We start from the raw sequence: 22,884 nt of genomic DNA, 5'->3' as shown, positions 1-22,884 counted from the left end.
CAAGTCACACTGGTAGAGACGTGCGTTCGATTACTGAAGTAGCAGTTTAATCGTTGGTCTGGGAGAAACCGTCGTAGAGGTTGCCTTGAGTCTTGCTCGTAGAATACCCCTCAGATCATGCCAAAGAAATCTGCAAAGGTGTGTGCGTGCAACAGAGATGAAGGTTGATGGGTTGTGGTTAGGTGGCCGAAACTTTGTCATTGGGAAGGGAATCCTGGCCGATAACGTGAACGTAAAGGAAGGGTTATGGAGGAGTACTAGTTATGCAGTACTAGTTTTGGGGTTTTAGCATTGCCCTACAAACCAGGCTGGGGATATGCTGCAAAGGGAACATAGCCATCCGTTGTCTTGTACCGTCCAGAGAGCAGAAAATAGAATAGTTGTTGGAACCAAGGTTTGCTTGCAGAACATTCCCTGTTCGGTTCAGGCACGCAATTACGGTATCCTGGCAAGTCTGTGCTAAAACTCTGAGTAACAAAAAAAAACGCACAATGGCAATTCATATGTTCCCCGCAAAAGCTGTACAAGAACTGTTTATAGTCGTCGAGGGATGGGGAATGAAGTACATTCTCCACCTCTAGCGAAATCTTTCTACCATCAGTAGCACTCCAGCGCACTCATAGCCAAAACGCGACAGAAGGCAGCAGGCTCCTGCCGGAGGTGAAGTTGCTGCATTGAAAATTTCACTGCCAGGGCCTCTACTCTAAGCTGGTCTTAAACAGCAGTAAAAAGTTAACTGCATTTCCCCACTAAATAGGTATAAGTACCTAGCCAAGTTTGACAAGGCCTAGATGTGCGATAGCTCTGCTTTATTGTGGGGTGTTAGCTCGTGTCGCCTAAAGATTCTAGCAAATATTAGTTGCTTTCTTTTAAAACAGGGACCCAAGCATGCACGCTTTCGGATTTTCGCAATGCAGTGTGGTGTACAATTGAGCTTTAAAAAAAAGACATTGTTGCTCAGGGTGCAAATAATCATGTAAAACCCAATCGACCAGTGTTTGGCAAATTATTTAATGGTTGCTGTATGAAGTGAACAGGCTCGGTCAAATTTCCTTCCTAGTGTGAAAGAAGACTAAGAAGTTCAGTGGTAGAAAGGATGAAGTGAGCAGTGAAAGGTGGGAGGCATACTGACAGCATAATTTGCCAGCATGCAAGAACAATACATAAAACCTTCATAAAATTGAAAATCGTGTACTTTCCAGTGGAAATTGGTACGCAGTCTGCTTCTGCATGCCATCAATGCCAGGTCGATCAAGACAATCCACTAGGGGTTCCGAAGACGTTGACATGTCGACAATTGCCATGTCCCTTTAGGCTTAGGAATGGCCAGAATTAAAAGGCAATTTTAAAGATACGGCGAGATTATTACTCATGTTTTGCAATTAAGTGAGCTACGGGAAAGTGACAGTTTCCTGCACCATTCATTGATGACAAATGCATCCGATAGTGCAGCGAGTACGACGTATGGGATCCAAAGCGAGTGACGCTCGCTCAGAGGGACACCGCCATATTTCCCCGCCGTCCCTACTCTGCTGGTCACGTGACCTAAAATTCCCCCTCATAGAGAAATGCGGTTAACTTTCTGCCACAATTAAAGTTAACCAGCTTCGAGCAAACGGACCCTGGGGATGTTGAGGTGCAACCGAAATCTCGGCCTTCTCTGCAATAAGTCTCCGTCAGATTGCGGACACCTCATTCGGGATTCGAACCCACCACCTGGGGATTTGTAGGCTGGCGCTCTGCCTCGGATCCACCGAGGCAGTAGAGCTAACTGCATTCTTAGCCTGTCACCGAGTATAGACACCAAGCTCTTCCTTGCTGACATGGCACCTCAACAGCTGCTACCTTGCATGTGGCTGTGCCTGCGGATTTGTATTGCATCTTACCTTCTGTGTCTCTAGTTCCTGAGGGAACAAAAGGAAAAATTACAGGTGTATAAGAGTGTTTTCGGTTGTCACGAGCAACGCTACCTTCGCTGAAGATGAGCATGTAGGCCATGATGCAGAGGCCTGCAAAGACCATGATCACCGCAGCCCCGCTGCCAAAATAGACCACTGAATCTGGGATGATGGGCACTTCGTTTCTGCAGTGGCAAAGACCGCGAGTGCCGTCTTGACGGTGAAACCACATGGTGGTAGCGTTTGGTACCCAGTGCAATACTTACGAATATCGGCTTGGGTATTTCAGGATTGCTGTATAGCCAACATGTGAGGAAAAAAAAGAATGTTTTGCTTTCTCTGCTTTTTGCAATGATTCATTCTTAGTGAAAACAGGTAGGTGCAGTGACACCAGAAAGTGTACAAAGTATTTATTGCATTTGGAGCTGATTTATCAGTAACCTGCATTGAGTATCCCTGGTCATAACAGTTGATATCATCTGGTATTGAAGCAAGTGGCAACGTTATTAGATTGGCAGTTACGGAACGGTTCATAGACGCTGCATGCTCTAGCAGTACCCCCCTCGCTCGCCATGTCTCTCCTCCCGTCGTTCGACTCGCCGGATGGCTGCTTTGGTAACAGCAGTGTATTCTCTGGGATATGTATGTTTCAAAGCGCAGCCGTCTAGATGGCATTCCACCATACTCTATGGAACGCACAGTTCCTAAACGAAAATTCAGATGGCGCTTCGAACGATGGGAGGCGGGCTGAAGTGAGTGAGGGGGGGATACCCCCTTCCATGGGAGTTCCACAACTGAGGTAATCTAGGAACATTGGCAAGCGGTGAAAAAAGACGGTACAGGGTGTCCCCAAAAAGACAGGTTTTCTTTTTTCATCGCAAAAATAAACTATGTATCTGTGAACGATCATTCTCCACCAAAGGTAGCGCTAGAGGTCCGAACCAGACGCAAAAGTTTCAGCACAAACCAATATTTTATTCAAAGCTAAGAGTGAGTTCCAGAAAATTTCAATAAGAAAAAGAGGGCAGAAGGAGCTTTCGAAGGCATGGAGCTCTATGGCGCCAGAAACCGAAAACGGGTAAGACCGCGCAGCGTCTATGAACCGTTCCCTTTTTCATGTTGAAATTTTCAGAAAATCACTCTGGTTCGTTCCAGAGCCGTATATTGGGGGGGTTTGGCCAGTTTATGATTTCGTTGCTGTAACGTCCTGCCCCTACCCTACCCTACCCCCCCCCCCCCCCCCCTCCCCGCTCCAGTGAGCCAATCAGCCCGCTGCACAGAGAGAGAGGCATGAGCACCTGTATGTGTGAACTCCCAGCTGCTCCCAGCGGTGTGGGGAGGACCGCCATTTTCATTCATTCGCCCGGTGCAATGCATGGGATCGACATCCAAATTTCGCTTCTTTCTTTTTATTGTGCTGGCTCTGGCAAGAAAATGGAATACTCTAGTTTTATTCCTTGGTGGGTTAAAAAGCTAAGAATGAAGCTAACCTTTATTCAGGTGAAAAAGAAGTAGGCCCGTAGCAGACGACGCATAGCCTCAACAGCGCTCTGCACCGAAAGCGTGTTGCGTCAAAATGGCGGTCGTTTCCTCTTTGCTCCCTCCTTCCCCTTTCAGTTTTTCGGCACCCTCCCCACCCCATTTTCCTTCACTTCTCCTCTCCAGCGCCTTTGTCGCCATGCCTACAGGCCAGACTCTCCGCTAGCGCTACCTTCAGGAGGAGAGTGAGCGTTCAATAATGCACACTTTTTTTTTTTTTTAGAGCGCAGTTTTTAGTTGTTTGTTTTTAGCTTGAGCGGCGTCGGCGTCGCCGTAACTGCGAAGTCACGTGAACCCCGCCCCCTGAGGTCACGTGACCTCAAGGAGTTGCCTATTGGGCAGGAGATCGAACTATAGGGGGCGCTCTGACCCCTTTGTTGTCCCCACCCTCGGTGTTTACTCAACACAAGGCCTGCGCACATGCCAACAGGCCTTATGGGCATGTCTATGCCATCTTCTACAATAGAGCACGGGGCACAGTTTAGGGTAAAAAATAGGGATGCCGCGAACTTTTTTCGAATCGAAGTTTCGATGATCGAATCAAGCGGTTCGAAAGGTTCGAAAGATTTCGATTTTTCGAATTGTCTATATCGTAAAATTCGACGGAGGTCGAACTTTCGAACTTGTTAAGCTAAGAAGTTCGAAGCTTTTCGAACCGTCGAACTTATTACGCTAAAAAATTCGATATTTTTCGAACTTTCGAACTTATTGCGCTGCAAGGTTCGATACTTTCGAACTGGACTGACCAAAAAATTCGATGAATTTCGAACTTATTTATCAAGAGAATTCGAAAAGTTTCGAACTTTCGGATTCTGAAAAGTCAGAAGTTCGACGAACTTCGAACTTTTAGGGTAAAAGTTCGACGTTCGTCGAACTTCGAAAGACCGGCGGACGGTTTCATTTGATTTCAAGTAGTGGGGTACATTCGTAATTTTTTTTTCTCGAACTTTTACCCGCGGTGCTGCGTTCCTTACGAAAGACAATGTCGTTTATTTCAATGTTCTGGCATGCTTAGGTTTAAAGAAATAAATCCCCGAAGGGGCGAGGAAGGTCGACGGGTTTTTGACGATTATCGTTTGTGCCAGATTTGAAGCACGCTGCAGCCGGAGCTATATATGGTAGATATGTTATACTTTTTTGAAGAATGATCTATGTATAGCCTAGGTAAGTGCCGTCTTAAGATGTGATTATTGTTATTCAACGTGAGTTTCGAAGAAATGTCCAAACATGTATCTGCATGCAATTATAACCTAAACTTGATATTTATTTTCGTCTAAGTTGTTTGAGGTATCGCATTTAAATTAACACCACAGACAGTACATATCATTGCTATCTGCAGAATACGAAATAATATATTTATTGTTTTTTTTTTTTTCACGTTAAGGAATAAATTAACTCATGTGAGAAGATTTCTAATAGTGTTCAAGTTCAGCACGTCATTAAAAGAAAACTTTTTTTTTTTTTCGCTTCACGTTCCTGGGACGTGTTTCTTTTAGCCTGTGCACATTTTGGTAAAAGAAACTTGTTTCGAAGTTCTGAACCTCTGAATATGCAAGAATAGAACACTTCCGACGAATTCTTGATAGTTTTTTTTTCTCCTGCTTTTTATTCCCGCATTTTTTTTTTTTTTTTTTTTTTTTTTTTTTTTTACTATCGGCACAGGTGTTTAGGTCGGAAAGACAGCTTTGAACTTCCGAACCACTAAGCATGCGACGAGCAGTGTCTTCTGACAACGAGTTTCTAACAATGACCATCTACGCAATCTTTTATGCAGTGAAGAGCGACAGTAGCTATACACATGCATAAATAATTTCAGATTAAAATAAGCTCGACCACGCCCTCTTTCCCCGTACTGTTTTCTTTAACGGTTCGAAATACCTGCAAGAAGGAAAAGGAAACTGAAGCCCCCCCCCCCCCCCCCCCCCCCCCCCCCCCCGCTACCCCCCTCTTTCCCCCCGTTTTTCCTCTTCCGACGCCACTTGTATGGTAGAACGCTCCGCGACCTCGAGTTGTGTCGGTTTTTGTGCTTTTTGCGAGGCGATTCCTCCGTCCCAGAAAATAAACCTCCAGGACAATTATAAACTTCACCGGATCGGATTACTACCAGCGTGCAAGGGGTGGCGAGGTAGTTTGCCAGGTCGCTTCACGGTTTTTCTGAGCCTCAACCTCCTGCTCGCCCGTGGCCGTTTTGAACTGGATGAGTCTCGTAAAACAGTGTGTTCGCGCAATCACTACTGCGTGATGCAGGTTAACTTAAGACCCCCCCCCCCCCCCCCCCCCCCCCCCCCCGGGGCTGGCGGTCACAATTCTTCACTGGCAAATATTCTAGCACGTCCGGGACACTCGTCGTCTCATGTAATTGCCTGACCAACTTCGCGCAATCTGAATATCACACCCTAACTTTTCGAAACTTGATTTCGTGAAAACCAGTGAGGCGTGAAAACGTTATTTGAAACTGAAACTGTGGCGGAACATGAAAACCGGACTTCGAACTTTGAAAACTTGGATTAGAAAGAAATTCAAAATCTTCAAAGTTTTTTTTTTTTTTTTTTATTTTATTTAGCGTTAAAAGAAAATCGAAACCTTCGAACTTTTCGAACTTTATGCAAAAAGAAATTCGAAATCTTCGAATTGTTCGAACTTCATGTCTATAAAAATTCGAAGCGTTCGAAGTTTTCGATTTTTTTTTAACAAAGAATTTCGAGATCTTCGAATTTATCGAACCTGAAGTAAAAAATATTCGAAATAATCGAACTCGAAACTTTGGAAACCGTGAAAGCTTCGAAATTTTCGAATTCGAAACTCCGCTGTGGTCAAAAGTTGCGAATTTTTCGAAATCGAACCTCGGTCAATACGAAAATATCGAAATTTTTCGAAATCGAACCTCAGTTCGCTTCGCAAATATCGAAACCTTTCGAAATCGAACCTAGGGTGGTTCGCGACATCCCTAGTAAAAAATACTAACAATCGAGAGCCGATCTATCCTCTGAGAATGCGAGCTTGACCCACTTTGGCTTTTGTGCGGTACGGAGCTGGGACCGTGCATGCTGCATTGTTCATGCAGGCCAGAGTGGAAACAAAAGAGCCCCTCCTTCCCCTCACTGGAGAACATGAACTACAGCTGAACGCTGACACCGCGTTCGGTTATGTCGGCCGAGCGCTGAATCATTGTATTTGCTGTTCCGTGGTTGTCCCCATCCGTGTAGTTCTAAAGTTAACCGCTTTGGGCGTCACAGTCGCTCCTCCTCCCCAATCCCTCAGTACGCTTCCATCCTCCTCCTCAAGAGCTGCGCTCTAATCCGGCGTTACAGAAAATTAATTGTAAACAGCTTTCTTTTTTTTTTTTTTTTTAGATGGACATTTTGTAGGAACCATTTATTGATGTTATTTTTGTTTTACGCTGTAGTAGTTGCAATACTAGCCCACCGGTTCATTTTAGTTGCATCCGTCCTAAATGACTGACTTTCTTTTTTTATTCTGTTTGCTCTGATGGAATTTGAGAATTTATTACTACTGAAGAATTAGTAATAAATTCAATGTTCTCATCGGCCAGCTGGGTTGTGCAGTAGCTTTCACCCCTGGGCAACACGAGACTGTTGCCTCAAAGCATAGAGATCGTACCCTCAAAGACGCCAAAGAATTCTTAGAACGCATACCACGCAGATGTGCCAGTAATCGCGTTTTGTTTTCTCATTTTCTTTTGGAGGACGGAAGTGGGTTTATTGGGATCTACTAGGGCTTACCGATGTCGGGCACGCCTTCTTGTGGAGGTCGCTGGCGCATCTCGAAGGCTTGCTCGATTCCAGCCGCCTTGTTCATTACGCTGCTGAGAGTGGCTGGAGGTCGATGGAACTTTTTGCGATTCTTGCTTTTAGAAGACCGTCGTAGGGTCGTAGTAGTTGTACAGCTCCCGCTCGGTACAGGACAGTCCCAGGCGTTCCAGGTACCGCGATATCGCTGCTAAAGGCTTGACAATCCCACGCGCAATACCTTTCTTCTTCTTCTTCTCCTTCTTTTTAACGGACGCGTGAATTTTTGTTTGTTAAGCTTTGAATCGCGTTCTTTTGAGTGCTATTTAATAACGAAAACGATGATTTCTTTCAAAAGAACCGCAGATAAGACGCACAATGGCCGTCGCGCAGTGAAATCCGTGAAATCATATAAGAAGCATAGAAGCCATATTAGATAGAAGCTAGCCGCTGCACTTTTAAACTTCATTTAAAATAATGTAAATATTTTCACAGCTCTAAAATATTTTTATGACAACTTTAAGCACTAAAAAGGAAATATTTAGTAGGATAGGAAGCTTGCGCCACTGCCGTACAAACAACATTCATAAAGTAATAACAGGTCTATGCGTATCAACGACTCTTACTTATTTCTGCCCGTAGAGAGTTGTGAATTGATATAATGATCTGGTAGAAAGAAGAAAAGAACGCCTCGCTTGCTGGCTTGCTTGCTGATGGGTGATGGCTGCTACCAACTGATGCTGTTGTGAGGATTTGGCGTCGGTTGCGCTGCGTTGCTCTGTCGCCATGTGGTCAGCCCGCACAGACGCGTAGAAATTTCGGCATTGTTCGCTTCTGGCTGTTCCCATCCATGGACGGGGGCTGCACTGGTTCTTGTGAACTCCCGTTCTCGACTGAAACGGCCGAATGGTTCCGTTCTGGCTACAAATGCATCTTGCTAGGTCTTGCTAGGTCTTGAAGCTTGGTGCGACGTCGGGCTTCGAGACAGCACACTTCCGTGGAGTCGACTGATAGGTAAGCCAGCTTCGGATTCGATATAACTTAACGTTTTGTCATACTCAATGGAATAATAAGGAAACGGTGTCCTGGCGTGTCGAAAATCCTCGCTACGTTTGCTGTCTGCGAGCTTTTCTTCAGCAAGTTGCTTCATCTTTGGAGAGCTCGCACCAACTTGCAAAAATACATCTCAGTTCAATGGATAGGTTTCTTTTTCTCCCGTGGTTTACTGCTGAGGAGACCGAGAAAGCAACGTCATTATCCTAATAGTATGTGTCTATAATCTAAGATAGTCTCCTTTTTTGGCAGAAGACGTCTTGCCTGGGCAAACATGGTGATATGTCTATCTTCTGATTTCAGAAAGTGAACAGTCTCCAACCAGGCAAACAAAGAAAGAAAAGCTTGATCTCAAGATGGCAGTTCACTCGGCACCTCCCAAGAGGAAAGAAATCTACAAGTATGAAGCTCCTTGGACGGTGTACAGCATGAACTGGAGTGTGAGGCCGGACAGGAGGTTCCGTCTTGCCCTGGGCAGCTTCATCGAGGAATACAACAATAAGGTGAGTCCACCGGGAGTGACTAGCACCTCACATGGATGAGCAAATGGAACCTTAGTGGCACCCCCTACTACCGCTCCTACACTATAGGACGAAAATGGTGGGGAGAGCTCTCAGCTGTCCTCCTCCAACGTGCGCTCCTCGTGTGCCTCGGCCTCGAGGAGCTGATGTATGGCGGTGCAGCCGATGTACGGCGAAATACCACAAGCGCTTACTGGGGACCAAGTGTTCTGAAGAAATGACTTCTCAGTCATCTCAGCTTGTCAGTGACTATAGTAAAATAATATTGGTGGTTAACCCTCTCAGTTCTTGCAAATGGACGTCTGTAGACACCAGAAACCATCGTCCAACTTCAAAACTTGAAAAAAAGAAAACTGTTCAACCAGGACGCGGTGATTCATTGTGCCACAGTATGAAAAAAAGAAAACTGTTCAACCAGGACGCAATGATTCATTATGCCACCGTAGTTTCAGAACCAAACGTGCCTTGTAGTTACTTGTGTGTATTGGCTTCTGTGATTATGTTTAGCTTGACTACTGTATGGAAATGGATGCTCAGTGGCAAGGGGTGCACAAATTCAGAATGTTGGTGTGCACTGGTACACTATGCAACTGTGTTATTGTGAATACAACCTTGAGGCTTTTTTTTTATTTTGCTTTGAAGGGGGCAGGCAAGGCACCAGATTCTACCACATACCATAGCATGCTGGGCAAGCACCCACTCAAAATTGGAGATAATTGCAAAAAAAGGGGAGGATAAGTGCTTATGCAGTCATCAGTTTTACATATAAATGTACTGTGCATAGTTTCTCAGCTTTTACGAATTTTGGAATAGGTGCTTAGTGTGGAAGGGGAGGGATGCACAGTAATCTACAATAGGTTTGTGGCCCAAATCAGCACTTTTTGCCACACTACCTAGTGGTTTCGGCGACAGCGTTTCGATTCTGAGGAAAAAGCAGGAAAAACTGGTGGTCGCTTGTTCACGCTAACAGTGTCACCCAGCATGGACACCATCCCTGAGCTAGGTTTGCTCTTTTTGCTTACTGTCATTGGGGGGCTGGGGAATAAAAGTGGATTCCTCGCAGGTGCAACTGGTGTCTCTGGACGAGGACACGTCGGAGTTTTGCGCCAAGAGCACCTTCGACCACCCATACCCCACCACGAAGATCATGTGGATCCCGGACACCAAGGGCGTGTTTCCGGACCTCCTGGCCACGAGCGGGGACTACCTGAGGGTGTGGCGGGCGGCCGACGACACGCGGCTCGAATGCCTGCTGAACAACAACAAGAACTCGGACTTCTGCGCCCCTCTCACGTCCTTCGACTGGAATGAAGTCGACCCCAATCTTCTCGGCACCTCCAGCATCGACACAACCTGCACCATCTGGGGTCTCGAGGTGGGTCTTGTCCGCCCTTCAGCGCTTGCCAGCCACCCCTTCGAGCTTTGAGAGCATGCTCACAAGGTGGAGCGAGCCATTACCTGATTCGAAAGGTTGAGGCCTCATCTGACCTTCTCCTTCATTTATTGCCGTGGCTAGTTCCTATACCTGAACCCAGGAAACTGATGCATGGACCTGGATGTTCTGTTTAGGTGTAGATGAAGGAAAAAGGCTAAAAGGAAAAAGGCTAAGTGGTCGCCGACCGGATGAGAATGGGAGGGAGGTCATTCAATTGTCCTGTATCCAGCACGAGCCTCCTAGGTTCGAGCATGCCGTAAAATGACAAAAAGCAACGGGGGTGTTCTGGAGGCAAGGCATCTGAAAGGTACGCCTCACCGTTTTCGTCCCATAAGTGACTATTGCTTGTTTAACTTGTTCTACTGAAAAGCGATGTGTTTGCCAGTCTCCTGCTCGTAAAACGGGCGACCGATGTGCTTCTTAGTCGTCCTCTCTCGAAGCAGACGACTCTAGTATGGCGTCAGCGACCTTGAAATGGCCCCACTTCAAGAAAATCGACCAGTTGACGTGCGTCGGCAGTTGTCTGGCAACATTTAAAACAGGTGCCAAATGTTGTCCTCTGCATGTTTTAGAAATAACGCTGCTTCTCAAACTACAGACGGAAGTATTCGATGCCGTGTTTTCTGTGGCTGCCCCTAGAGGTCAGCCACATGCCGTTATCCACAGATGGGACGCAGCATTGCTCGCCCAGTTCCTTTATTGTCTCTTGTCGTACAAGTTTGCCGCTTCTACCGACACACTTCATCGCGACACTTCTGTTGACACACTCCACCATTCCGAAAAGAAACAAATTTCTCGACGGGGAAACTCTTCGTCTCGTTGCAGACGGGCCAGGTTGTGGGCAGGACAGGACCGCACCCGCAGGGGTCCTCTCACGCGAGCTCCGGCGTCGGCCCCGCAGTGTCGGGCCACGTCAAGACGCAGCTCATTGCGCACGACAAGGAGGTGTACGACATTGCATTCTCTCGGGCGGGGGGCGGCCGGGACATGTTTGCCAGCGTCGGGGCGGACGGGTCAGTGCGCATGTTTGACCTGCGCCACCTGGAGCACTCGACCATCATCTACGAGGACCCCCAGCACCACCCGCTGCTCCGCCTGGCCTGGAACAAGCAGGACCCGAATTACCTGGCCACTTTTGCCATGGACGCCTGCGAGGTGAGCGTGCCATGTCTTCCCTGCGTCTTTCGGAAAGGGTCGCCGCAACAAAAGTCCACTTCGGATTGCAGTTTTCCGTAAGGGGTGTTATAGCGGTGGGTCTTACCGGACAAAGTGTTCTCGGCGAGACGCAACGGGACAAGGCCGAGCTTGTCTCCCCACTGGTGCTGTGGCATTCTACTCTGTTCCCCGGCATTTCTGGGCCATCCGTTTCCTTTTCCGAGTGCCTTTATACTCTGCAGTTATTTAAAGTTTTCAGCACAAAATGTGTTTTAGGGCTGGGTTTCACGAAATGAAATGGTTGCCTTATGAGAGATGGTGTCCATGGACGGGAATCAAACCACTGACCTCGCGCTCACTAGTCACACCCCACCCCTGAGCTGGTGGAGCGGCTTCATTTAGTGTGGTTATGTTCAGCATGTGTGTAGCTGTGTTGCCAAGAAAACTTTTGTCACCTCAGTGGTGGGGGAGCTCGAAACAAGCTATACATCCAGTGACTCCCGCCTCTATCCGTAGGACCAGGATGCATTTATTTATTAACTTTGCAGCTGTGTTTCTGACCATTGTGACTGCAATAGACGCGTTGCAAAGCACACAACACCCTCTTCGATGCCAAAGGGACTTCTGGGAACTAGCAGTAGCAGACTACACAGGCAATGTGGGCAATGGCAAGTGCGCAGTTGCACTCTGCTCGCTCCTTTCGGTGTCGCGTGGCAGGTACTGCAGTAAAAGGGAGGAGCATTTAGGGCGTTCCCTCGGTTAATTTGCTCGCTTTGCGCTCGGTCTCGGGAAATTTTTTGGGCATGTTTTGTCGGTCGCCTGTGGTGATGTCAAGTCGCGGTGTCCCTCCCTATTCCCAGGTGATCATTTTGGACGTGCGCGTTCCTTGTACCCCGGTGGCCCGGCTCAACAACCACAGGGCGTGCGTCAATGGCATCGCTTGGGCGCCTCACTCATCCTGCCACATCTGCACCGCTGGTACGTCGCCGCTGCAAGTCGCTTTGACGGGTCCTCGGATTTTCAAAATTGATGGTTGGAACCAAGATGTAGCTCGGTGGAGTCAAGCATTGATTCCGGAAATCGCAACAAGCGGGTCACTGTGTAGCTACTGGCCGACTTCTCTCCGTATACACATGGGCATGACTGGCCGATCGAAGTTGACCCATTTGTGGAGTCGGCAGAGAAGTGGGGTGGTGAAGCAAATGGAGCATTCTTGTCCTGAAGGCTTGTATGCAGGTACTTAAAGGGCTGCTGAACCGAAATTCGGACATCACAGATCGAGTCTGGAGCGATAGACGGGACGCCGCACGACCCAAAAACATCACTCGTACGGATGACCATATTTTCTAAAAACAAATGCCCGATTGAACACTGTCGATGAGACCGACTAGACATGTGACGTCGCGATTCTTACTCACTCTCCTTTTCGCTTTGTTCCGTCAAGCAGGTGAACAGTAGCTGGGAGGAGAGGAGCAGGGATCCTTCCCCGCATTCTCAACTGTTCAAAGAGAATCCTGACGTCACATTCCTCACTTGATCGCGCCCTTCTTTTCCAAAAATACGGCCATTCATTTGAGATCTCGATGTATGAATTGTGTTTTGGAGTTTGTAGCGTCAGATTCAACGCTTCTGCAGCCTTATTTTGCGAAATTCAAATTTCGGCTCTGCATTCCTTTAAAACATTTTAAGTTTTTTGGGGGTTTTCTGATATACCGAATGTTTTAGCAAAGGCTTTCGAAAAGCCCTAAAAAATGGGCAGTTTAGAAGAAAAGTAACTCTTTCCGGCAACAAACTACCAGTTACGGCGAATGTAAGATATTAAGAAACGGTACTAATTAGCTGAGTAATTAACATATTTACTAATTAACATTTTAATTAGTGAAAATAAACTTGCACTTTCATCAATAAACTCGTTAAGCATCATTGAAAACCACTAAACCAACTTGTTTTAGAAAGGTATAATGGCAGGGGCAGCATTTTGCGGTTTTCCGGAAAACATTCAATTTATAGACGTGTTTTTAGGTTTTGGTTTCTTATCAGAGCACATCTTTTGGACCAGCGGCCCTGCTCCCCGTTGACTGATGTACGAAGCTGTGGCCTCGCCATTCTCGTAGAATGGGGGAAGTACGGCGCGCATCTGTGGCGTGTCCCGGCCACTGGACCGCTGGCACAAAGTCGTGCTCCGATAGAAAACCGAATCTTAGAAACGCGTCCAAATTGAGTGCATTTTGGAACGCCGTGAAGTGTTGCTTCTGCCTTTATATCTTTCTGAAATGAGTTGGTTTAGTGGTTTTTGGTGGCACTTAGCAAGCTTCTCATTAGAACCATATGTCTATTTTCACAAATTGAAATGTTCTAGAGTAAATTTTTGTTAATTATTTAGCTATTGGCTTTTAGATTTTTTTAAAGCCTTTACTGAAATACCTTGTATAAACGTATGGCTTTTTTTTTAACCTTGTGTGTAGCTAGTCGTTAACTTCTAGTATTATCGTCTACCCCGTTTTGGATCTTGTTTGTTTGTTTACTTCCAGCGGACGACCACCAGGCCCTGATCTGGGACATCCAGCAGATGCCACGTGCCATTGAGGACCCGATCCTGGCCTACACGGCCGAGGGGGAGATCAACCAGATCCAGTGGGCCTCGACTCAGCCAGACTGGATAGCCATCTGCTACAACAGCTGCCTGGAGATTTTGCGCGTGTGACGGGGCTGGCCGGGCACTCTGCCCTCTGCTCGGCATCAGGCCTCGTAGGGCAACACAACGCCAACTAAGTCGGCAAACCATGTGTCACCCGTCAACTAAGTCGGCTAAGCACCTGTCACCTGTCAACTACCGAAGTTGACAAACCATGTGTCACTCGTGAACTAAGCGACAAACTGTGTCTCGCCCGTCAACCATGTTGGCAAACCAAGTGACACCCATCAACTAAGTTGGTAAACCATCTCTACCCTGCCAACTATGTCGGCCAACAATGTGTCAGCCATCAGTCAACTCAGCAAACCTTATGTATCCTGTCGGCTTAATCTGCAAAGAATGTGTTACCCATCAACTAAGTTGGCAAGACATGTATTTCGATGATTGCACATCAATCTGTTGCCTTTGTCAATTAAGTCTGCAAACCATTCATCACCCGTCAACTATGTCGGCAAGCATGTTGTCACATTTCAACTATGTCGGTAAACAATGTGTCATTCGTCAGCTAAGTCGGCAAACCATGCGTCACCTGTCGACTACCTCAGCAAACCATGTGTCACCTGTCGACTTGCTCGGCAAACCATTTGTTGTCCATGAACTATGTCGGCAGACTATGCATCGCCTGTCAACGAAGTCGGCAAACCATCTGTCCCGAAGGTAGCACGTGAACCTGTTACCTTCGGTCATCAGACTCTTCTCATCAGATTGCTTGGCACACCATATGAAACACACTGCTTTATTTTCTGTGGTCGCAAGCCACTACCCATTGGCTAGAACTTGTCGCGTCCATTGAACTCTGTGCGCAGAATTTGTGGCGCTGGCTCGCACAAACAACTGCCCAGATCGTGCGTCGTCATTCGCCAAGACGAGTGGAGCTCGTGCAGTACCTCCGCTCGCTTTAAATCCATCTTCGGCTTGTTGGTTTTGAGAAGTTTCTGAAGCAATTTTGTGTCGTGCTCGTACGTGAAGTGCTGCTACTTTCGGGAGTAATTCACAATGTGAGCCGCATTATACGCTTCTTATCGGTCGACATAGAAAGTTCATGAAAGTTTGTTGTCTGCTTGCAGGGACTTTTCTGAAACAAGCAGACGACATTCCCGTGGCATCCCTATGTTTGAAGGGATATTTTGGCTTTGTTGCCACATACGTCTTCATAGACATTGGTGTTTGTCTTTGTCATCATGTGGGACGGGTAAAGCGGTCACGTCTTTCAGGATATCGTAATCATCACAGAACAAAGCTTTTAGGCCATTGCATTGTTTCATTGAGTAGAGGCAGTTTTCATTAATTCAATGGGCACCGCCGCTACTTGGTGGCGGTGCCTATTCATTCAGTAGCAGTAGCACACTTCAGTGCAGAGAAAGACAGTTCCGAGTCTCAATGCTACGGTGCCAAGATATGCGGCATGCCTTGCCGCGCGATGAACATGTATGATAGCAAAGTCTGAACTGAGTGTTCTGCTCACACCTTTGAGATCGCATTCATTTGAAGCCCCGGTCTGTATTTATCTATCGGCGTAATGCGTGTTTTAATGCTGATATGCCTGTGACATAAAAATGATTTGGTGCATGAAGCAAAGCTGTCATTTCTTTTGTGTAACAATGATAATTTTATTTGCACGTAGAAGGGCGCAGATAGTGGGGTGTGTGTGTGTTTGGGGGAGGGGGTAGGGTTGATTATGAGGATGCCCGTGAAGACCCATACACCCTAAACAGCTCATTTGAGTCTTCTGTCGGTTGGCGGCTTCACGAACCATGGTCCCATGGCACCCGTGGTTACAAAAGGCATGACCAGTGTTAGGATGGGAGGCACTTACTTGATCGAATGACGTTTTAGCGAACGCCCACGTTTCATCGAACGACACTTTAGCGAATAGTCAGACACCGCGAAGCGGCGTTTTCGGGTGGGCCAAGTGAGTTCATATTTTTGTAATGAGTTGCCGTAGACTGTCGCCGCGAAGCGGCATAAAGCGCAGCGCGATAGATGGGTTAACGCGCGCCCCCGTTATTCGCTAAAACGACCATTCGCTCAAATGTCGCCTTTCGCTTAAATGTCATTCGCTCTTCTGATATGGACCCTGTTAGGATGTTGCAAACTTTTATCAAACAGGATTTTCAGGTCAGAGTTTTGGGGTTTAACTGGTTCGATGAACCTTCGACCTTTTAAACAAATTCGACCAATTAAACTTTGTAGACAGTGTGGCCCGACCTTGATACACTTGTTGATACAAGCATGTGTAGGTGTGGGGAAAAAAAATATTTTATGAACAGTTGCAATAAAATGAAACAAATTCTAATCACTGAAAAATTTAATTTTTTTGTACTGTATTAACTGAAATAACCAATCAGTGCTGCCCTTAACCATCCCTATCCAATCCGAAACCAACTGGCCAGCCTGTCGCGCATGCGCATAGTAGTCGAACCTGAGTCGAACTTTCCACAAAAGGCCGAACCTGGTCGAACTCACCCCTCGACCGTTTCGCGCACTGGTTTCGCGACATCCCAAACCAGATTCATCTAGCGGCAACAGAGTCGGTGCAACAAACGCTCGGTAAACAGAAAGGGTTCTAGGAGTAACCTGTGGTCACGTGGTTAAGTAAATGCTGAAATAATTAGAATCGAACGCACCCACAACAAGATCAATGTGAGTAGCATAATTAGGAATCCCGATGTATTAAACTGGTTAATAAGTCCGTCTCGCTGTTTTCCTCGGACTAAAATAATAATAAAAAAACATGCGATAGTTTTTTTGTATGTTTTCAAATTTACTAAAAATGAAGCTTGTTTTGTTTTGATTTAAAATTAAAAGCTAGAATTACTGGAATGCAGTGCCAATTTTGAGTGGTAGCAAAAAAAAACAATCAGGCGGTCAAGCCATGTTTTATCTTTTATATGTGTATATTTATTTATAAAAAAAACATCCACCACTCTGGGAGAGGAGGTCGTAGTCCACTGTAGTCCACCCAGCAACCAGCTGTAGCCACTGGGCTACGGCCTTTTCAACCCCAAACATTTTAACTCATTAATCAATCATTAGTGGCCGAGAGGAAATTGGTTCTTAAACCTTTAGAGTTCGCCATGGGAGTCATCCGAAATTTCGCCAATTTACCCGATCCATTTCATCAGCCCCAGGACGTCCTTGAAGAGTGAGTGTCATTCGCGCGCCAGCCATATCGGCCACTTCCCCGCATTCTTCTCCATACTTGCAATAATTTCGCACTGCGAAACGTTGAAATGAATCACGAAACATCCGACGAAGCATCTCGGTGCAAGCTTCGTAACTCGACTCCGTTATGCATTAGTTCTGGTTCCGATTCTGCAACAGCGCTTCCCCCCAAGGCGCATCTTGAAATGGAAGGGATAGCGCTGAGATAAGGTCCGTGAAGGTTGCAGAAACTAAAAGCTCGAGAACCATATACCTTACCTGTCCGACACCGATTTAGCGACCAAAACGAACAGGAGTCTTGTACAAGAGTACGTTATCGGACTTACTTGGTCCGCGCCACTGGGGAAGTCGTGATATTTCGACTCACGGATGAACATGCAGTCCGTCCTTTAATTTTATGTTATCTCCCCAAAAATGCGCTCATCCCGAGATTGACATTTAGTCGCGCGCCTTAAACTTTTCCATCTCGCAAACTCTTCCTTTCCTAGCGCGCGACAAATGAACCGTATCTAAACACGGCTCTCTATGTTTCTTTAAAAATGGTGCGTTGCGCGACTACGCGAAAACGCAGGCTGCTCGGTCAAGGAGACGAAAGGGACCTCGAACAGCCCCCGGCGCAGCCAGCGCAGGGGCAGCAGCAGCAGCGGCGTCAGCGTCGTTCGAGGTCGCAGCCGCAGCACAACGACTGCTGCATCGAGCTGGTCGGACTCAGCGCCAGGGGAAAGCGCAAGTCGGGCAAGAAGGGCAGGAGGCTCGAGAACGGTACTGCTGCTACGAACACTTGACCCCGGTGTAGTCTTTGAACTCCGACGGCGACGGAATTGTGGAAAATGGAATATTGAAAAGGACAGAGGCATACACTTAAACAGAGTGCGACACGCGCACGAGACGATTAAAGAAAAGAAATTGAAAGATAACTCGTAAACGTAGACTCGAGGATAAAAAGAGGGCAAGGACAGAACGGGGGTAGTATGGGCGCAACCGCCGGCAACGAAATTTGTTGAAGGAAAAGAAAAGAAAAACTGATATATGCAGACACCATGCAGCTGCTGCCATGTAAGTAGTTTTTATTTATTGAATATATTTTCGTGAAAGTATTTAACAGGGAGAGATGGGCACATGATGTCTGTCGTCGTGTCTGTTTGAGCTTTTGCTTCTTGCATTTTATTTGTGACTTATAAATCGAGAGAGAAGCGCTTTGGGCTCACTTCCTTACGTCCTTGTCCTCTTTTGCCAGTTGTGAGATATGCTTAGGAAATCCTGCCAGTTTTCTAATCGTTTCGCCACATCCGAAGATGAGTTTGTCTTCCAATTCTTAAAGGGCTAGTCTGGTCGAAAACGAAACCAGAATAAATGACTGGCATCGGTTTAGTGGCACAAAATATGATCGCAGCCGAAATATTACATCAAAGCGAAGCTGCAGCACCACCGTGACGTCACGTCCCGGCCGTACAGCAGATGATGATGTGTGTTGTCATTCCTCTCAATCAGAGTTTTGGTTTTGCGGTAGGTGCCTGAAACCAAACTTTGAGCTGCAATATTTATAAAACTACACACAATATATATATATATATATATATATATATAAAAAATCATCCTTTGTAATTTAAGGACACTGACCGAGCTGAAAACAGTTGCAATTCCAAACCCTCAAAAATACTGACCAGGGTTTCCCCTTTGAATTGCCTGGGGTATAATTGCCGATGTTGGTCCTGTGTCGTACCGATATATTTCACTGGCTAATTTCGTAGCCAAATCGAGCCGCCTTTGATTCCAATAAAGGCTGAAAAAAGTGGAATATTAGGACATATACCATCTCTTGCATTGGACTCTATTGGCTGAAAAAATTAATGTTATTGTGCAGGAATCCTTTAAGAAAGACATACTATAGGCTGGGGACGATTCTGGACACTCCTTCCAGATAGAACCGCTCTGGAGTAAAGAGCATATATGTTTGTTTGATTTACTTATATCCTGTGCATCAACTTGCAATTGGTACATACTGCTTCATTCAATTTACGAGCACATGCCTACCTTAAGTATACCGCTCTGAACTTTCGTGCACCAGTTTCTACTCGTGGAGGTAAATCAATATTTTACAGGCAGTGCCTTGCCAAGAGAAGGCCAAATGCACATTCCATAGAAGCATGTGCGGTCGGCCAATAATGTTGATGCCTTCATGAAAGCTAAAAGGTTTTCGCCACATATACACCCATATTTCGGCACGTCAAAAGGTCCCCAGGTGGTCGAAATCAATCCCCAGTCCTCCACTGGGGCGTGCCAGATGTCATTAGTTGGTTTGGCCCATACTCCCTCCAAATTTCACTTTTTTTTTAAATTGCGACATTCGGCCATTAATTATGTCACTCGCAGACAGGGAGTGTCCAATGGGTCCCTACGTCCATGGTACGTGCTTTCAGCAACGAGGACAAAAAATTGTTTATGGGTGTTTGCAGCAAACTACCTGCAGAGTCTGGCAGACGATGACGAAGTCGGCCAGCTCTCGATTTACGACTTCGTCCGGGACTCCGTGTCGGCTTTCTCCTGGCTTATGGCTGATCCGCAGAACCGAAAGGTGCGGCTTTGGCTCTTCTGGGAAAGCTCATGCGAACAAAAGGTGTCGCACTGTCCGACGTGCAGATCTGGGACGACCTCCTCGACTGCACTGGTGAACCGGACGAGGAACCAGAAGCGAGCGAGAGACTGCACCCGGTTGCACACGAAGACCTGACGAAGGCGACGGCGGATGCCTGCTTCCAGAGACTGGACACAGCACTGAGAAGCCTTCTTTGCAGACAGCATGTGCCTCTGGTAATTCAGTTGCTATGCTCCTTTATGGCTTTGGAATGACAGGAAAGGTAGTCGGTTGACCTGCCCCAAGGGTGCTTTGAGAATGTTCTGGTGTCACATGCCGTCTGGAGGTAGGAGATCATAACAGCCTCCAGTTCGTGTCTGATCAATCACTCTCAGTGGTGTTAGATTACTTCTCAAAAAGTGAAGGAAAAAGAAAGTTCCCTTGGGTTCATGCGATTCGCTCCATGCAGAAAAATGGTTGCGCTGCTGCTCTTGTACCCTTCAGCTGCTTAGCTTTTCGGTCACTTGCTGCGACATTACCGTAGGACGTGAATGAGGTTTTTGTTGGTGGTGACATGCATACCGATTGTTGAGCGTAAATAATGGACAGAATTCCAATATGAGCCCCAGCTTTCAAGCTACACAATTTTAGCGTCATGACGCAGCTCTCGTGCATTTTTTAAGCAATGCCGAGCGCAACTGATGTGGCACAATCTCGTTTTACCAAGCAGACTACGGGGCGACTGACCCCGTAGCGGCCGCTGAAAGTCAGGCCTATGAGGATACTTGCTTGCATCACAAATTTGCAGCATGTATACCTCTGAAATTCCTCCACAACGTCCCGGATGCAAGTGCGCTGCAACAGATGATGATGTTGAGAAGCTTTAAGGTGTACCGGTTTCTCGTAGTGCTACTTGTTCGCAGACGAACTTCAGCACTGCTTTTGGTGTTGACTCTGGGCCTTTTAACACAAGCATGGTCTATGGTGCGCTTACGAGGTCATTGGCGACTACTTCTGCGTGTTGCTCGTTTGGATCCATACAGGGCACCTTGTGCGTCCTGGAGGAACGGCTGGCCGAGAGCTTCCTGAAGGAGCCCCGCTCGGAGCAGTGCTACTGCCTGGCCAGCAGCTTTGACAGGCTCCTGCTGCACGCCCTCTGCCAGTACATGAGCCTGCTGGCTAGGAGTGAGTGCACCAGACTCGACGCTATATAGCCTTAGAACAACGCCGTGGCTTACCATCTTTGCGTTAGGGATTCAAAATGGATAGGGTTCGTCGCTTTCTCGTTACATATGTATTACTCAATTCAGGGAAGCAAAAAAATTCAGCTTCATTTTTCAAATATAATTTTGGGAGCGATTGGACCTTTTCTGGGGAGTTTCGGGGATCCAAAACATTCCACTTAAACAAAGACAATGAGGCCCTCTCAAGTAAATGAGAGGGCAGCAAGACGTGGCATAAAGTTCCACACGTATAGAACGCTTTGCGACTCCCCATTTGGAGGGCGAGATGGAACCTAACGTTCGCTCGTATCAACAGGCTACGACTCCGACGGCGAGCGCTGGACGCGCGTGCGCAACCTCCGGCCCAAATTTGACCTCCCGGCGGAAGCGCTGTCCACCTACCTGGAGAGACGCCGGTGCTCCTGAAGAAGCCTGCGGCCCTTTCTGCAACCCGCGTGGCGGCGTCACTTGCTCCCGCTTCGAGACGAGCTCACCCACCTGCACCCAGTGCTGCGTCGGTACAGTGCCCGGGACGCCAGCGCGCTTACCGCGTCCTAAAAAGTGGTTTCTCGATTTTTGCCCGGCGACGTCGTAGAGGGGTCACGTTGTTGCCTGCTGCGATCCTGGGGGCGTTGCAGCAACGACGGAGGGTGTGGTAGATGGCCTTTCTGCTGCAGGTTGCTCTTCAGCTAGACAGTTCACGGAAGCTTTGGCAGTCGGTGGTGGGGACGCCGAAAGCGTGAGGCTCGTTTTTGCTCGAACTTTTTTCCGGGACTTCTGGCGCCAACCGCCAAGATCGCTACATCGGACGGCATGATGACCCGGCTTTTGTGACGTCGTTCGTTGAAACTTCGCGGAACCACTTTTGATGTGTGGGCGGGATAGGACACTAAAATAGGAGACACGTTCCAGGCACCATTCGTCAACAATGTGCGCCGTTCCCGACACACTGTGGCCGGACCGAGGTTCGGGCCAAGACTGCCAAGGGCGGTGCAATTTCGAGAAGGCGGGACGGTGTCCAAACGCACGCGCACTCGTCGTAGTTTTACTTTACGGTGTGAACTTGTCCCTGGAGTCTTCATACATTACAAATGCTTTTGATAAAGTGTGGTTGGTGGCACCTGCACCTCGTTTGCATTACTGCTCGATTGATAGAATCTAGAAACGCTAGATACAGCGACGGTGCTTGGGGTGCGTCGGCGTCCTTGCCGGAGGCAGTGACGATGCTTGCCAAGCTAAAACAAACAAACTTCGGGGCAACACAATATGGAGCCTCATCTTATCCAGAAGCAGTCGTGATGTGTCAACATGAGATGGCAGAGGCAAGACATTATTTCCCTGCTGGATGGATGGTAATGGCTGTACATTTTATAACAGGTGGTAGCTTGCACCACCTAGAGTCGCTAAATAAGCACCACCTACCCTAGGAACTAAAAAAAGGACCTAAAATCTAATTCCTCCCCTCGCCCTTCTGGGCCAAATTGCTTCCCCTCTGCATTTTTGTAACTTTTACCAGGCAGTGTGGGATATCGCCAGCATGACCTTTGTGGGATTGGGCAAAAAAAACATCACCCCCAGTGAGAGTTTCCAATTTTCTTCTGAATGGATGTAAATGGCTATACCCTTTGTAACGGGCTGTAGCTTGCACCACCTAGCCCAAGTCTAAACAGACAAACATATGATTCCTTCCACCCTTCTAAGCCAATTTTCTCCCGATAACTATCACCAGACAGTGTGGGACATCACCAAAACAACCTAAAGAATAATAAAAAATATATGTATTTTTTGCTTTTTAGCCCCGGTGAGGGAGCCGCCAATTTTCCTCTGATCAAACCTTGTCGGTGTTACCCCAATACCGCACCCACTGGGGGACAGG

The 22,884-nt window shown here is 47.2% G+C and overlaps 3 protein-coding genes across 5 annotated transcripts; 2 read left to right on the top strand and 1 right to left on the bottom strand.

Moving 5' to 3' along the window:
- Window positions 1–29: 29 nt before the first annotated feature.
- Window positions 30–7,564, bottom strand: LOC115323221. Of its 3 annotated transcripts, XM_029983590.4 has the most exons (5): window positions 7,181–7,564; window positions 2,165–2,192; window positions 1,971–2,083; window positions 1,887–1,904; window positions 30–130 (listed from the first exon to the last, which is right to left on the bottom strand). In XM_029983590.4, the coding sequence occupies exons 1-5, from the start codon at window positions 7,254–7,256 to the stop codon at window positions 111–113; spliced, it is 255 nt and encodes an 84-aa protein (XP_029839450.1). In that variant the 5' UTR covers window positions 7,257–7,564; the 3' UTR covers window positions 30–110. The 3 variants fall into 3 exon arrangements, with proteins under 3 accessions (XP_029839450.1, XP_029839451.1, XP_029839449.2); XM_029983591.4 differs by lacking the exon at window positions 1,887–1,904; XM_029983589.4 differs by lacking the exon at window positions 30–130 and having other exon boundaries at window positions 1,690–1,904.
- Window positions 7,565–7,806: 242 nt separating this feature from the next.
- Window positions 7,807–15,618, top strand: LOC120842166 (DDB1- and CUL4-associated factor 7). Its single transcript, XM_040213197.2, has 6 exons — window positions 7,807–8,200; window positions 8,543–8,742; window positions 9,824–10,135; window positions 11,021–11,350; window positions 12,211–12,328; window positions 13,882–15,618. Exons 2-6 carry the CDS (start codon window positions 8,596–8,598, stop codon window positions 14,052–14,054), a joined length of 1,080 nt encoding a protein of 359 aa, XP_040069131.1. The 5' UTR covers window positions 7,807–8,200; window positions 8,543–8,595; the 3' UTR covers window positions 14,055–15,618.
- Window positions 15,619–16,887: 1,269 nt separating this feature from the next.
- LOC120842165 (R3H domain-containing protein 4) lies at window positions 16,888–22,134 on the top strand. The gene is made up of 6 exons (XM_040501932.1): window positions 16,888–17,190; window positions 17,782–17,972; window positions 19,667–19,785; window positions 19,851–20,021; window positions 20,829–20,970; window positions 21,325–22,134. The coding sequence occupies exons 1-6, from the start codon at window positions 17,123–17,125 to the stop codon at window positions 21,432–21,434; spliced, it is 801 nt and encodes a 266-aa protein (XP_040357866.1). The 5' UTR covers window positions 16,888–17,122; the 3' UTR covers window positions 21,435–22,134.
- Window positions 22,135–22,884: the final 750 nt, after the last annotated feature.

Source organism: Ixodes scapularis, unplaced genomic scaffold (assembly GCF_016920785.2).
Source record: "Ixodes scapularis isolate PalLabHiFi unplaced genomic scaffold, ASM1692078v2 PGA_scaffold12__126_contigs__length_90152505, whole genome shotgun sequence".
Lineage (NCBI taxonomy): Eukaryota > Metazoa > Arthropoda > Arachnida > Ixodida > Ixodidae > Ixodes > Ixodes scapularis.
The sequence above is the reverse complement of the archived record's forward strand: the minus strand, read 5'-3'. Positions and strand labels throughout refer to the sequence as shown.

Coding starts and splice junctions, on each gene's coding strand:
- LOC120842165 (XM_040501932.1), top strand. CDS start 17,123: ATGGGAGTCATCCGAAATTTCGCCAATTTACCCGATCCATTTCATCAG. Junction 17,191..17,781: donor CCCCAGGACGTCCTTGAAGA/GTGAGTGTCATT, acceptor GCGAAAACGCAG/GCTGCTCGGTCAAGGAGACG. Junction 17,973..19,666: donor GGGCAGGAGGCTCGAGAACG/GTACTGCTGCTA, acceptor GGGTGTTTGCAG/CAAACTACCTGCAGAGTCTG.
- LOC120842166 (XM_040213197.2), top strand. CDS start 8,596: ATGGCAGTTCACTCGGCACCTCCCAAGAGGAAAGAAATCTACAAGTAT. Junction 8,743..9,823: donor TCGAGGAATACAACAATAAG/GTGAGTCCACCG, acceptor GATTCCTCGCAG/GTGCAACTGGTGTCTCTGGA. Junction 10,136..11,020: donor GCACCATCTGGGGTCTCGAG/GTGGGTCTTGTC, acceptor GTCTCGTTGCAG/ACGGGCCAGGTTGTGGGCAG.
- LOC115323221 (XM_029983589.4), bottom strand. CDS start 7,256: ATGAACAAGGCGGCTGGAATCGAGCAAGCCTTCGAGATGCGCCAGCGA. Junction 2,193..7,180: donor AGAAGGCGTGCCCGACATCG/GTAAGCCCTAGT, acceptor TTGGCTATACAG/CAATCCTGAAATACCCAAGC. Junction 1,905..1,970: donor CATGCTCATCTTCAGCGAAG/GTAGCGTTGCTC, acceptor TTGTTCCCTCAG/GAACTAGAGACACAGAAGGT.